This window comes from Myotis lucifugus, unplaced genomic scaffold, assembly GCF_000147115.1.
Source record: "Myotis lucifugus unplaced genomic scaffold, Myoluc2.0 scaffold_10, whole genome shotgun sequence".
Taxonomy (NCBI): Eukaryota; Metazoa; Chordata; class Mammalia; order Chiroptera; family Vespertilionidae; genus Myotis; species Myotis lucifugus.
Genome location: NW_005871058.1, coordinates 2,429,116 through 2,441,445, shown reverse-complemented (window position 1 = coordinate 2,441,445; position 12,330 = coordinate 2,429,116). Strand labels below are relative to the sequence as shown.

Below are 12,330 nucleotides of genomic sequence, written 5' to 3'. Positions count from 1 at the left end.
GCGGCATCCTAGGGAGAAGGGAATGAGTCTATGACAAGGTTGATTAGGGCATCTTCCCAGAAGATGTGGCATTTCAGTTGGCACAAGGATGAGCACTACTTTCACTTTTAAAGAAATGATTAGGGAATCCCAAAAGAAAAGGGAAGCTGAGCAGAGGCATGAAAGCATGCAGGGAATATAGTCTACCATGACTATAGCATGGGATGTGAGATTATATTCAGGGCATTATGAGAGAGCATACATATTTGCTACTAAAGTAATGTGTTTATATGTGTGCATCGTCTCTCTGTGTGTGTATGTCATCAATGAAAGAAGCCGTGCCTTATCTATAACTTATGCTGATCATGCAATGTTATTTTTCACCTATTTCTCTGATGCATTGATGTTCTGTTTGATGATTCTGCACAAAAAGAACTAGAACAAAAGGCCTGAATGTCCTTGACTCAACATACCCAGGGTTTTTCAGTGTATCCAAACTTGAGTGATTTTGACAGTGCAGGGCCAACTAAAGGCACTTACATCTGCAGGAAACTCTAGGAAGTAGTGAATTGGATGCAGGAGTTCTAACAGAATTTGCTTTCTGTTTTAGGTGCATGGTTGGCTACGTGAATGCCAGCCTGTCTGTGTTTCGAATCGCTGACTTTGAGAACCGATCTGAGCCTGAGTCTGATGGCAGAGAGTTCTTGGGGACTCCTCTCAAATACTGCAGGTGAGCATGGCACTCAGCCTAAGATGAGGTCGCTCTGCCACAGGGAGGTTTTGCGCGGACAGCCCTTTCTGACTGAGTTGGTTTAAAACAGTGGTTCTCAACCTTAATAGTCATTAAAATCCCCTGGAGAATTTTAAAATCTGACATCCAGATCCAGAAAGCCCATAGAGTTCCAAATATGAGGAACCCAAAGTGGCCCACACCAAGATATTATAATTAAAATGTCAGAAGTTAAAGACAAGGGTAGAACATTAAAAATTGAAAGAGAAAAATAATTTGTTACATACAAGGGAACTCTTTGCTGATCAGGAGTGGCATGATATATTAAAAATGCTCAAATGAAAAACCCACAATCAAGAATACCCAGCAAGCCCTGGCCAGTGTTGCTCAGAACATCGGCCCACGGACCAAGGGTCACAGGTTTGATTCCCAGTCAAGGCCACATACCTGGGTTGCAGGTTCATCCCAGGCCCCAGTCAGGACAAGTGCAGGAGTTTGGGTAGGGGAACCAAATGATGTGTCTCTCTCACATTGATGTTTTTCTCTCTCCTTCCCGCCTTCCATTCTCTCTAAAAACTCAATGGAAAAAATATCTATCTATTTATGACAAAGGAGCCAAGAATATAAATGGTAAAGACAGTCTCTTCAATAAATGGTTCTGGGAAATAGGACAGCCACATGGAAAAAAAAGAAAGAAAGAAATTGGGCCAATACACAAAGATTAACTCAAAATGAAATAAAGATTTGAATATAAGACCTAAAATCATAACACTCCTACAAGTAAACATAGGTGGTAAGCCAGCTGACATTGGTCTTAATGATGATTTCTTGAATCTGACACCAAAAGCAAAGACAACAAAAAGAAAAACAAGTGGGACTACATCAAACTAAGAAGCTTCTGCACAGCAAAGGAAACCAACAAAATGAAAAGGCTACCTACAAAATGGGAAAAAACTATTTGTAAATCATATATCTAATAAGGGTTTAATATCCAAAGTATATAAAGGACTCATACAACTCAATAGCAAAAAAATAAACAATCCAATGTAAAAATGGGCAGATCATCTAAATAGAAATTTTTCCATAGAAGACATACAGATGTCCAACAAGTACATGAAGAGATGCTCAACATCACTACGCATAAGAAAATGCAAATCAAAATCACAATGAGATCACCTCACACCTGTTAGAATAGCTATTATAAAAAAGATGAGAAATAACAAGTGTTGGTGAAGATGTGGAGCAAAGGGGGTCCTTGTGCACTATTGTTGGGAATGTAAATTGGTGCAACCACTATGGAAATAGCATGTACATTCCTCAAAAAATTAAAAATAGAAATACCATATTATCCAACAATTCTACTTCTGGGTATTTCTCCGAAGAAAAACAAAAAGATACCTTCAAAAAAAATATCTTCATCCCACGTTTACTGCAGCATTATTTATGATATCCAAGACACAGAAACAACCTAAGTGCCCATGATGGATGAATGGATAAAGAAAATGTGATGTATATTTTCTTGAATTTACTCATATAATATTACTCAGCCATAAAATAGAAAGAAATCTTGCTATTTGCAACAGCATGGACTACCTTGAGGGCATTGTGCTAAGTGAAATAAGACAGAAAAAAATTGTATGATCTCACTTGTATGTGGAATCTAAACACAAACATACAAACAAATAAAAAATCCAAACTCATAGGTTCAGAGAACAGGTTGTTGGTTGCTGGGGTTGAGGAGGAGGATAGGCAAAATGTGTGAAGATTTTCAAAATATGTAAGTCCTGGACATGTAATGCACATCATAATAACTGTAGTTAATAATACTGTACTGCATACCTGAAGTTACTAAGGACATAGATCTTAACAGTTCTGATCACAGGGGGAAAAATTATCTTAACTAATAAATAAAGGCAGAACTCAGAGTGGTAGCAGACATTGCAACTGACTTTTATTCAAAGGGCATTTGCTGAGCTGAATACACTTGAGCTTTGTTTTTCAAGACCTTCCATGGTTAAGAAAGTTGAGAGAAAAGAGAAAAATGACCATCCTTGTGAGTATAAATCCAAACATACACTACATAAAACAACAACAATATATTCATACTAGGATCTATTTTATAGCAGTGGAAATAAATTAGCTCCAGGCAACAGCATGGATGAATTTAGTAGCATGATACTGAAAAAAAAAAAAAAAGCAAGTCTCAGAAACTAAATAGAGTATAATATCCTTTCTAGAAAGTTCGAAAATAAAACTATACAGTAAAATATTCAGACAAATGAATATACATATGTATACATAATATATATCTTAATTATAAAAATGAAATTCAGGATAAGGGGATTAAGGGAAAGCGATGGAAGAGCACAGAAGTCGATGTAAGTTCCTGATCATGTTTTAATGCTTCAGTCGAATAGTGGATTTATGACAGTTCATTATATTATTAAAGTATTAAGTGAATAAAAAGTTACAGATAAAAAGAGCATGAATAGACCAATTAGGTTAGTTGTAAACATTTAAGAATTATGATTAAGCCAATTCTGTGCACCTGAGGGCCCAAATAATATTCTACAGAAATGCAAAGGATGAAGACTAATCAAGACACTTTTGAAGAATATTAATGAGGAGGAGATTTACCTTATGTTAGACTTAGTATAAAATTATAGTAATCAGTCCGGTGGTATCATAGGGAACAGATCAACAGAAAATGGAATAGAATTGAGAACTCAAAAATAAATTCCATAATAAAGATGTAATCACACATAGCACAATATGATTCTGTCTGTATAGAATTCAAAGCAGACAAAAGCAAGCACTGTTTTCTTTAGGGACACTTACATGAGTAGTATCACTATAAAGTTTGAAAATTACCACAGTTACCTCCAGGGGTGTCTGGGATTGCCAGTAAGGCATTTCTAAGCCACTGACCATGTTCTAGGTCAGCCGTGGGCAAACTACGGCCCGCGGGCCGGATCCGGCCCGTTTGAAATGAATAAAACTAAAAAAAAAAAAAGACCGTACCCTTTTATGTAATGATGTTTACTTTGAATTTATATTAGTTCACACAAACACTCCATCCATGCTTTTGTTCCGGCCCTCCGGTCCAGTTTAAGAACCCATTGTGGCCCTCGAGTCAAAAAGTTTGCCCACCCCTGTTCTAGGTCTTCATTTGGATGGGGACTACATGAGGTTCACCTATCATTCTTTCAACTGTACATACACTTTCATTTTCATAGTTTAAAATTAGGAATAAATGAACTATACCCTGTGCAGGAAAAATAATGTTTGCAAGCTGATTATCCGTTTCTCGAGAAATAAAAGCAGCTTTAGAGAATGCACTAACTTAAATGGGAACATTCCACCTTTCTTGTGCGTAAATTGAAGCCAACAAATTGAAAGTGTTTCTTTCTGAAAATAACTGACTCACTTGAAAAAAAATTGCTCCAAACATTAATGCCACTGGGATACTTAATGTCTTTGAAGGTACTAGACTGAAAGATTAGAGGCGTAACACTGATTTAATTAGCTTTGAAGCTTGGCTTCTGGCTGTTTCTACAGCAGGACAGGGAAGTGTTTTCTTTGTACAAGCGCCAGGGACCATGTAGCCCGTCATTATGCAAAGAAATAGCACTGCATCAAAAACAGAGACATGGGGAACAAATAAGCATGGCCCTCCCTCAGACCTCTGCCTCATGGACAAGGCCAACGGGACCAGCGGGGCCAGCGGGACCAGGGGTGGGCTGGAGCATGAACTGAGAGCTCCACTTGCAACAATCAGAAAACTCATTGAAGAGGGGGAGTGCAAAATGTTAGAGCAGGGTGAGATGGAGATCCTAATTTTGTTAATAGGGAAAACATAGCTAGAGAAGCTTCCTGAATTACTCGAGATTATATTAGACAGGCAAATCCCAAATTGGTTCTAGGATACTTTCCTGTGCACAATTCTGGAGACAGCTGCAGGCAGCGAATCAGATGACAGCCAACTCATTGGCACCACTGAGTTGTTAAAAAAAATTTTTTTAATTGATGAGAGAGAGAGCGAGAGAGAGAGAGAGGTCAGAGAGATACATCAATCAGTTGTCTCTCAAACATGCTCCAACCGGGGATCAAACCCACAACCTACATATGTGCTCTCACCAGGAATCGAACCGGCCACCATTCCATGTACGGAATGACACTCCAACCAACAGAGCCACACTGGCCTGGATGGCACCACTGAGTTTTAATTCCCTTAAAAATCATTGTGTTCCTCTGGGCACGGGTTAGCAGAGCCCCGTGATGGATCCAACAGCGGACATATACTACACCTAGGCTGAACATATAGATGCATATTCTCAACAACTGGATCCTTACCTAGAAATTATCTAAAATGTTGCCAAATAACCATAGCCATGAGTATGTGTTTTCTAATGTTAACACATTGCGTACTGCATAGAAATCTCTAAGACATACGCCAGGGACCACACGTTTTTGGGCAAACTGCACGTTATTTAAATCATCATAATGCACTTTAGGTGTTGTTTTTCAATAATTATAACACTTTTATTTACAAAAACAAACAATTAAACAATTAAAGTTCCTAGTACTTTTTTAACGTATGGTACTGCGTAAAACATTTTCCTCTATGAAGAGGGACCAAACAAAATTTACATAAGTATCTAGATTCGCTCCTTTTTCCTTGGGCGTGAAAAACGAGAACACTCGTGAGCGGTCCTTAACAGATGGCGCGCGAAACACGAGAAAACTCCTGAGCGGTACGAAATGGGTTAAAAAGAAAATGTAAAGAATAATTTTTTAAAATTTTTCTCCCACGAATAAGGGCTACATAGTGGGAATGAAAGAGATCTGGGAGTCAGGAAAATCCTAGTTTGGAATGTGACATTCTCCTGTATGTTTATAGATACCGGGACTACCGGGACCCTCCTCACTCACTGGTGCCCTATGGGTACACACTGCAGTTCTGGCATGTCCTAGCAGCTCGACTGGCTTTCATCATTGTGTTTGAGGTAAGTTTTCTCAGCTGATCCTGTGTGTCCTTTGACATAATGATGTAACTAGAAATAATTAATAACTGTAAGGTATGAGAACTTGCAAGTGATTATGCATGTCCAGGAGCAGTAGCATAATGTCATATGACCTCTTTATCTTCTTTTTCTTCTCCTTAATCAAAGTCCTTGAATTTTCCAAGAAATATTTCAGAGTCTATTGTAGATTGTTAATGGATAAGTCAGGAATTATTGGTCCTAAATTTAATAGTCTAGGGTCATGTTTTTAAACTCTAGGAAAATTGCTCTTTTTCCATCCCTGTTCACAGAAATACTGATACATCATGTCTGCAATTTGCTTTTCACAAGCCCTTCGAGGCGATCCTGATGCAGATGTTCAAGGACCATAGTTTGGAAAACATTGAATGGGTATTATAAGTGGCAGCCTCTGGTTGTGTAGCATCATGACATTACTTATGCTCAAACACACAAATAAGTATTCATTACCTAGTGAATAGGCTTAAAAAGTATAATTATACTCAAATAGCATAATCTACCTAGTAATTGCATATATCATGTGTCAATAAAAGTTACCTACTACCTATTTTCTTTTAGTCTTTAAGAAAATTGCTGCTAAAAATAGTTTATATTTCTATAACTATACTCATAAATAGAAAATTCATCTCCTGTCACATATATTAAAGCCAAATTAACACAAGCAAAGGCTGCCTTTTGGCTTGGACTAGAAGCTTCTTATACCTCTTGAACCTATTCCATCACTGTTTTTTTCCCCTTCATTTAAGGGAACCAAGAAAAGACAATATTAAGCTGCTCTTCCCTGGGAATTAGTTTATCAATGACTCATTCTCTCTTTAAAGAAATTTCTAATCCATCACTGTCTTAAAACTTTTCAGACAAAATAAAAATGGGGTTGCATTAAGAAATTATTTGGCTTATCAACTAGAACTTTCCATTTATTTTCAATATATTACAATTAAGCTATTTTAATATACTAGAAACATACAAAAGATCCTCTTAATTGGAAGGATCAAATTCACCAAGTTTTAAATGAAATTAAGAGTACTTAGTGGTATCAAAACAGCAAAAAGAAAAAAAGAATTTAAAAAAATGAGGATAGTGTAAGGGAGCCTCTGGGACAACTTCAAGCATCCCAACATTTGCATCATGGGGTGCCAGAAGGAGAAGAGAGAGTGCAAGAAATTGAAAACCTATTTGAAAAAAACGATAGAAAACTGTAAAGGTAATATACATACAAGTCCAGGAAGTGCAGAGTCCCAAACAGGCCCACTCTAAGACACATCGTAATTAAAGTGCAAAAGACAGAGAATCTTAAAATCAACAAGTGAAATGCAGTTAGTTACCTACAAGGGTACTCTCATAAGACTTTCAGCTGATTTCTCAAATGGCAAAAAAATATTCATTCAAAGTGGTGAAAGACAAGGATCTACAACCAAGATTACTCTTTCCAACAAAGCTGTCATTTACTAGACTAGAATCGAGGGACATATAAAGAGTTTCCTACACAAGAAACAGCTAAGGGAGTTCATCACCACCAAGACAGTATTACATAAAATGTTAAAGGATCTTCTAGAAAAAGGAGGAGGAGGAGGAGAAGGAGGAAGACTAAAAATATGAACAATAAAATGGCACTAAGTACACATCTATCAACAATAGAATCTTTAAAAAAAAATGAACAAGCAGAACAGAAACAGACTCATAGATACAGAGAACATTTTGACAGTTGCCAGACGTGAGGGGTGTTGGTGAAAAAGGTGAAGGGATTAAGAAGTACAAATTGGTCGTTATAGAATGGTCACAAGGATACAAAGAACAACACAGAGAATATAGTCAATAATATTCTAATTACTATGTATTTTGTCAGATGGGTATGAGATTTATCTGAATGATTACTTTTTAAGTTATATAATGTCTAATTACTGGGGCATACACCTGAAACTAATATAATAATGTATTTCAACTCTAATTGAAAAATAAAAATGATTTTTAAATGAAAAAAGAAACATTTTTATATATAATTTTCACAACACCCATTTTATAGATGAGAAAATTGAGGCTCAGAATGACTTTCCTCAGGTAGATAGACAGCTCTTATGTAGTAAAAGTTACAGAGCTGACATTCAAACCTGGGTTTTCGGATTCCCCAGTAGACATTCTCCTGGCTTTCTTTTGCATTCTCCGACCAGTCCTTCTCCACCTCCTTTTCTGGCTCCTCTCCTCATTCCTTATGTGGTGCCATCAGACCAAGTTCAGTCCTCACCTATCTTGAGATCCTCTTTCTTCGCACACACCTCCCCTGGCCTCATCCCACGTTCCAGAGGCTCCATGTCCCTGGAGTGAGAGTTCTTGAACCAACTCCCAGAGCTCTTCCCAGCTAAGGATGGACAGTACACCTGACTCTCTGGCATTCTCCTCTGTGTTTTAGCACCTCGTGTTTTGTATAAAGCACCTCATTTCATATCTGATCCCAGACCTCCCAAAAGATCTAAGGGATCGAATGAGAAGAGAGAAGTACTTGATTCAGGAGATGATGTATGAAGCAGAACTGGAGCGTCTCCAGAAGGAACGAAAGGAGAGGAAGAAAAATGGCAAAGCGCACCACAACGAGTGGCCGTGACAAGGTAGGTGAGAGATGTGCTCATGGTCTGAAATTTCTCCTTTGTTGGGAGGAAGAGCTTTAAACTCCCTGAGGCGAAGCTTGCTATTCTACTACTGAGAGGGATCAAAATAGCTTCCAAAACCAGCTTGTTTCCTACTTTAATTGCAATTACAACTTGATATGCCTTTTACACACAATGCCTGCAACTCTTCTCTGCCTCCATGCCACACTCCGGCCTGTCAGTCAAAGTGTTCATGAGTTGGCCTAAGAGTTCCCTGAAATGAGCCTTCTTCTCCCTTCTATTCCAGCCTGGCTATTCTCTTTAAGATCCCCAGGGCAACATGCCCCTTCTTTATGGTTAAAGTCACCTTTTCGTCTCATCCAAGATGACCTCTATATCACCCATTTATTGCTTCCTCCCAAGGTGACCCATGTCACACCATACCCTCTAAGAAGTTTTCCCCAGACTCATCACCCTATTGAAACTCTCTCCTTATAAACATCTCTGATCATTGCATCAGAATCACATGTATTGGCATGTATTGATCTGTATTGCTAATTTATTATTTTTTCAAATATTTATCAGGCTTCCCCAGCACAGTTGTAAGCACCTTTAGGAAAGACTCTATAGGTGTTTATTTATTCTTACAACTAGTTAGCACATGGCACCATTTAAGTGCACATTGAATTAGTAAAGGTTGGATGGATGAAGTCTAAAAACATTGTAAGAAAGTTCCATAATGTTCCCATATATCTTATCAAAAAGTTCTTCTGAAACCTTGGCAAGTCAATTACTAGCTGTGTGTCTTTGGACAAGTCGCTTAACTTCTCTGAGCCTCAGTTTCCTCATGATGGAATGACTAGATGAGCTCTCAGTTTTGATGCTCTGTGAATATAATGTAGCATTTCTTTTTCTTAATGTTTTTTTAAAATATATTTTTATTGATTTCAGAGAGAAAGGAAGAGGGAGAGAGAGAGAGAAACATCAATGATGAGAGAGAATCATTGATTGCCTGCCTCCTGCATGCTCCCCTGGAGGATCAAGCCCACAACCTAGGCATGTGCCCTTGACCGGAATCAAACCTGGGACCCTTCAGTCTGCAGGCCAATGCTCTGTCCACTGAGCCAAACCAGTTAGGGTTGTAGCATTTCTTTTCCCCTTTCTCTCTCTCTCCACTTGTTTGAAGACTAACTTTGAAAATATTTTTGAAAATGAGATATCCAGCAGGAAAATATGTTTTCTACTTTTCATACAGGTTGAGATGTTTGTTAAATTAGTGAGGTTGTATCCAGCCAGATGTGGGATAAGAGTCCAGGAGGTGATTATAAGTTGGACATGGGGGTGGACTTGGAGGACATCACTAGGCCCTGGGCCCCCAGGGATAACAATGGTGTGTAGATGTTGAACACTGGACCTGCCTTCAAGTCCAAAGTAGACCTTGGCTTCCCAAAAGGCAAGAAATGTTTTGCTTAGTAATTTGGCCATTTCCCAGATCTACCATTGGTTCTGTGATTTTGGGAAAAAGACTTAATTTTTCTGAGCCTGCTTGTTTGGCAGAACTTAGTATGCAGCTCAAATAGTCTCTGTAGTGAGACATTTACAAAACAATAAAACGCTAAAGAATCCTATACGGGATTTGCATTGTTGCTAAGCATTGTGTTGTATTTTACCAGATTCTAGACCTGGCTTTTCCCTTCTCTATCTGTATGGCCTGGGCTTTGAAGTGGATTCTGATCTCCATGTTTGCAAAGTAAAGAAGTTGAACTGAACAATACTTTAAAAGCCCACTCTGCTTCACCCTCCGGGGATTCTATAATTTCCCCCAAACCCCTGATCCCCCGACACACTCACACCCATTCTGATCACCTCTTCTGTGGCTCTGGTCAGCCTCAGACAGCATTAGGTGAGGTGGGAGGCAGACATTAGTGAAGAGAATTGCTCCCGGGAGTTCCAGGGGCCAGAGACAAGGCCTAGCAGTGGCGTTTTCTATCCTCAGGGCCTACTGGGCTGCTGGGCCAGTAACCAATTTTAAGTTTCTTCTGGCCTCATCATTATGGCCTAACCTGGCCATTTCTAAGTTTTGCTTAAAAGGATAGTATTTTGTCTGTCTGTCTCTACTCCCCCAACAGTTGGCAGGATGTCACCTTGCTTCAGACTGACTCTGTTTGTCCCTCTGTAAAGCAGGCACAATAATGTTCAGACCATGCCTGACTCAGTTGGGGGTGACAAATGCTTTGAAGGCCTTTGATTCACAGTGTGTCCAAACCATTGCACATTGTGTCCTCAAGCCAGCGTGCGTACATAGGGTTTTAACGCCTTCTCTTCTCTTTCCAGGTCATAGTTCATTCCCAGGCTAAGGACCTGAATTCTGTTTACTTCTCCTGGCTGTGCAAAAGCACACTCAAGTGAATGACTAAAATGCAAGCGCAGTGCATGTCGCAGACATCGGCAGCAGCAGGGGGAGTCGGCACCCTTAACGGACTGCCTGCGAAAGCACAGTGCAGTCCAGCACACAATTGCTATCTATCCATAGACCATTCTCGACCAAGCAAGCATGCACGTCATGGGCAGTCACATTCTCAAGTTTTTAAAACCAAGAGGAACTTGTATACTGGGCCTGTTTTTCAGCCTGTTTGCTACCTTTTTTGCATTCTATCCCATGGGAATTTTACAGACACTGGGCTAACAATGGTATTCGGACACCTGGACACACATTCCTAGAATGTCATCGTACGGTCCTAATTCCATGTCACCCAAGCAACACAAACAAGACCGTTTACAACTTTTTCTTTCTTTTTTTTTTTAATTTCAGATCTTTCTGAAGAGATGATTATATAGGACATATCTATAGCTATGTGTATGGCCATAGATGTATTTCTGTGTGTACATATGTATAGTCATGTATTCTTACATATGTACATACAAGTACAGAGATATATAAAGTCCTTACTTGTAAATAGCCAAAAGGTACTGACATGAATGATGAATTTTCACATTTAAATAGTCATCAACCAACATGAAGCCATGTTTAATGCTTGTATAATGTGATGCAATAAAATTTAAAATAAATTTATGCACATGGAATATTTTCAGCTGGGTTTTCTGAAATTCTGTTGTATTTCCTTCTCATAGAATAAGAGGAATCATAGCAGAGTGAAATCTTTAAAGAAAGGTCTATCACTCCCAAACAGCCCTCAGAAATCCCTTGACCCTGCAGAGCCCTGACATTTTTCTGCCTAACTCACCCTTTCCATCTTGCTTCCAGACCTTAGAGTACTGAGCCAACCAATTAGAAGCAGCTTAGAAAATACCATTGACCCGCTTTGAGGAAATAGGAAATATGACCAATGATACTTAGAATTCTTTTGATTATCCTGCCAATTAGTATGTTCTGCTAAACCTAGTACAGGGGCTGTCTCTGGAGGAACAGGTGTGTTCCTAAGCAATGCCTGTTGTTGTAATTACTCTTCTTCCAGAGCTTGTAGTGTAGAATCTGCCCTTGAACCATGTTATCACCTTTCATGGGCCCTCAAACACTGCCTTCTTTTGGCCGTGGGTTCACCTGAACTGAGAGATTTTCATCCCTTAGATGGGAACAGTCAGTCAGAGTGGCCTTGGGCAAGCTGGAACTTCCGCTGTTTCTTAGCTTCATCCCTCTAGTACTCTTGATCGGGCGTCCCTAGGAGTGAAGTACTTACTCTCAGGACCTACACTAAGGAGACGGGCTTTATACTAAAATGAAGGCAACAGGCTATGGATAGTTTTCTTTTTAACCACCGGTCAAGGAGTCTGTAAAATATTTCACACCAGTCTCAGGGAGAGGAATTTCCAAGGAAAGTCTCAAGAGATGAAGTAAAAGAGGAGTTACACAAAGACAACATGCTCTGCAGACTCAGCACTGTAACGTTTGCTTGCTGGGCCTCAAGCTCCAAGCACCGAGGCCTAATAAGTCCTTGGACTTGACGCAACCACAGCTGCTCCCCTACTACTTGGGGCA

General features: G+C 39.2%; 1 protein-coding gene across 1 annotated transcript in view; it reads left to right on the top strand.

The window, feature by feature from the left end:
- The window catches only part of ANO4 (anoctamin 4), a 293,207-nt gene extending 281,790 nt beyond the window's left edge, over positions 1–11,417 (top strand). Inside the window, exons 27-30 of the mRNA XM_023749873.1 lie at positions 590–709; positions 5,610–5,715; positions 8,159–8,354; positions 10,668–11,417. Coding sequence (XP_023605641.1) covers positions 590–709; positions 5,610–5,715; positions 8,159–8,350 — 418 coding nt within the window. The 3' untranslated portion in view covers positions 8,351–8,354; positions 10,668–11,417. The remainder of the gene's footprint in view (positions 1–589; positions 710–5,609; positions 5,716–8,158; positions 8,355–10,667) is intronic.
- Positions 11,418–12,330: the final 913 nt, after the last annotated feature.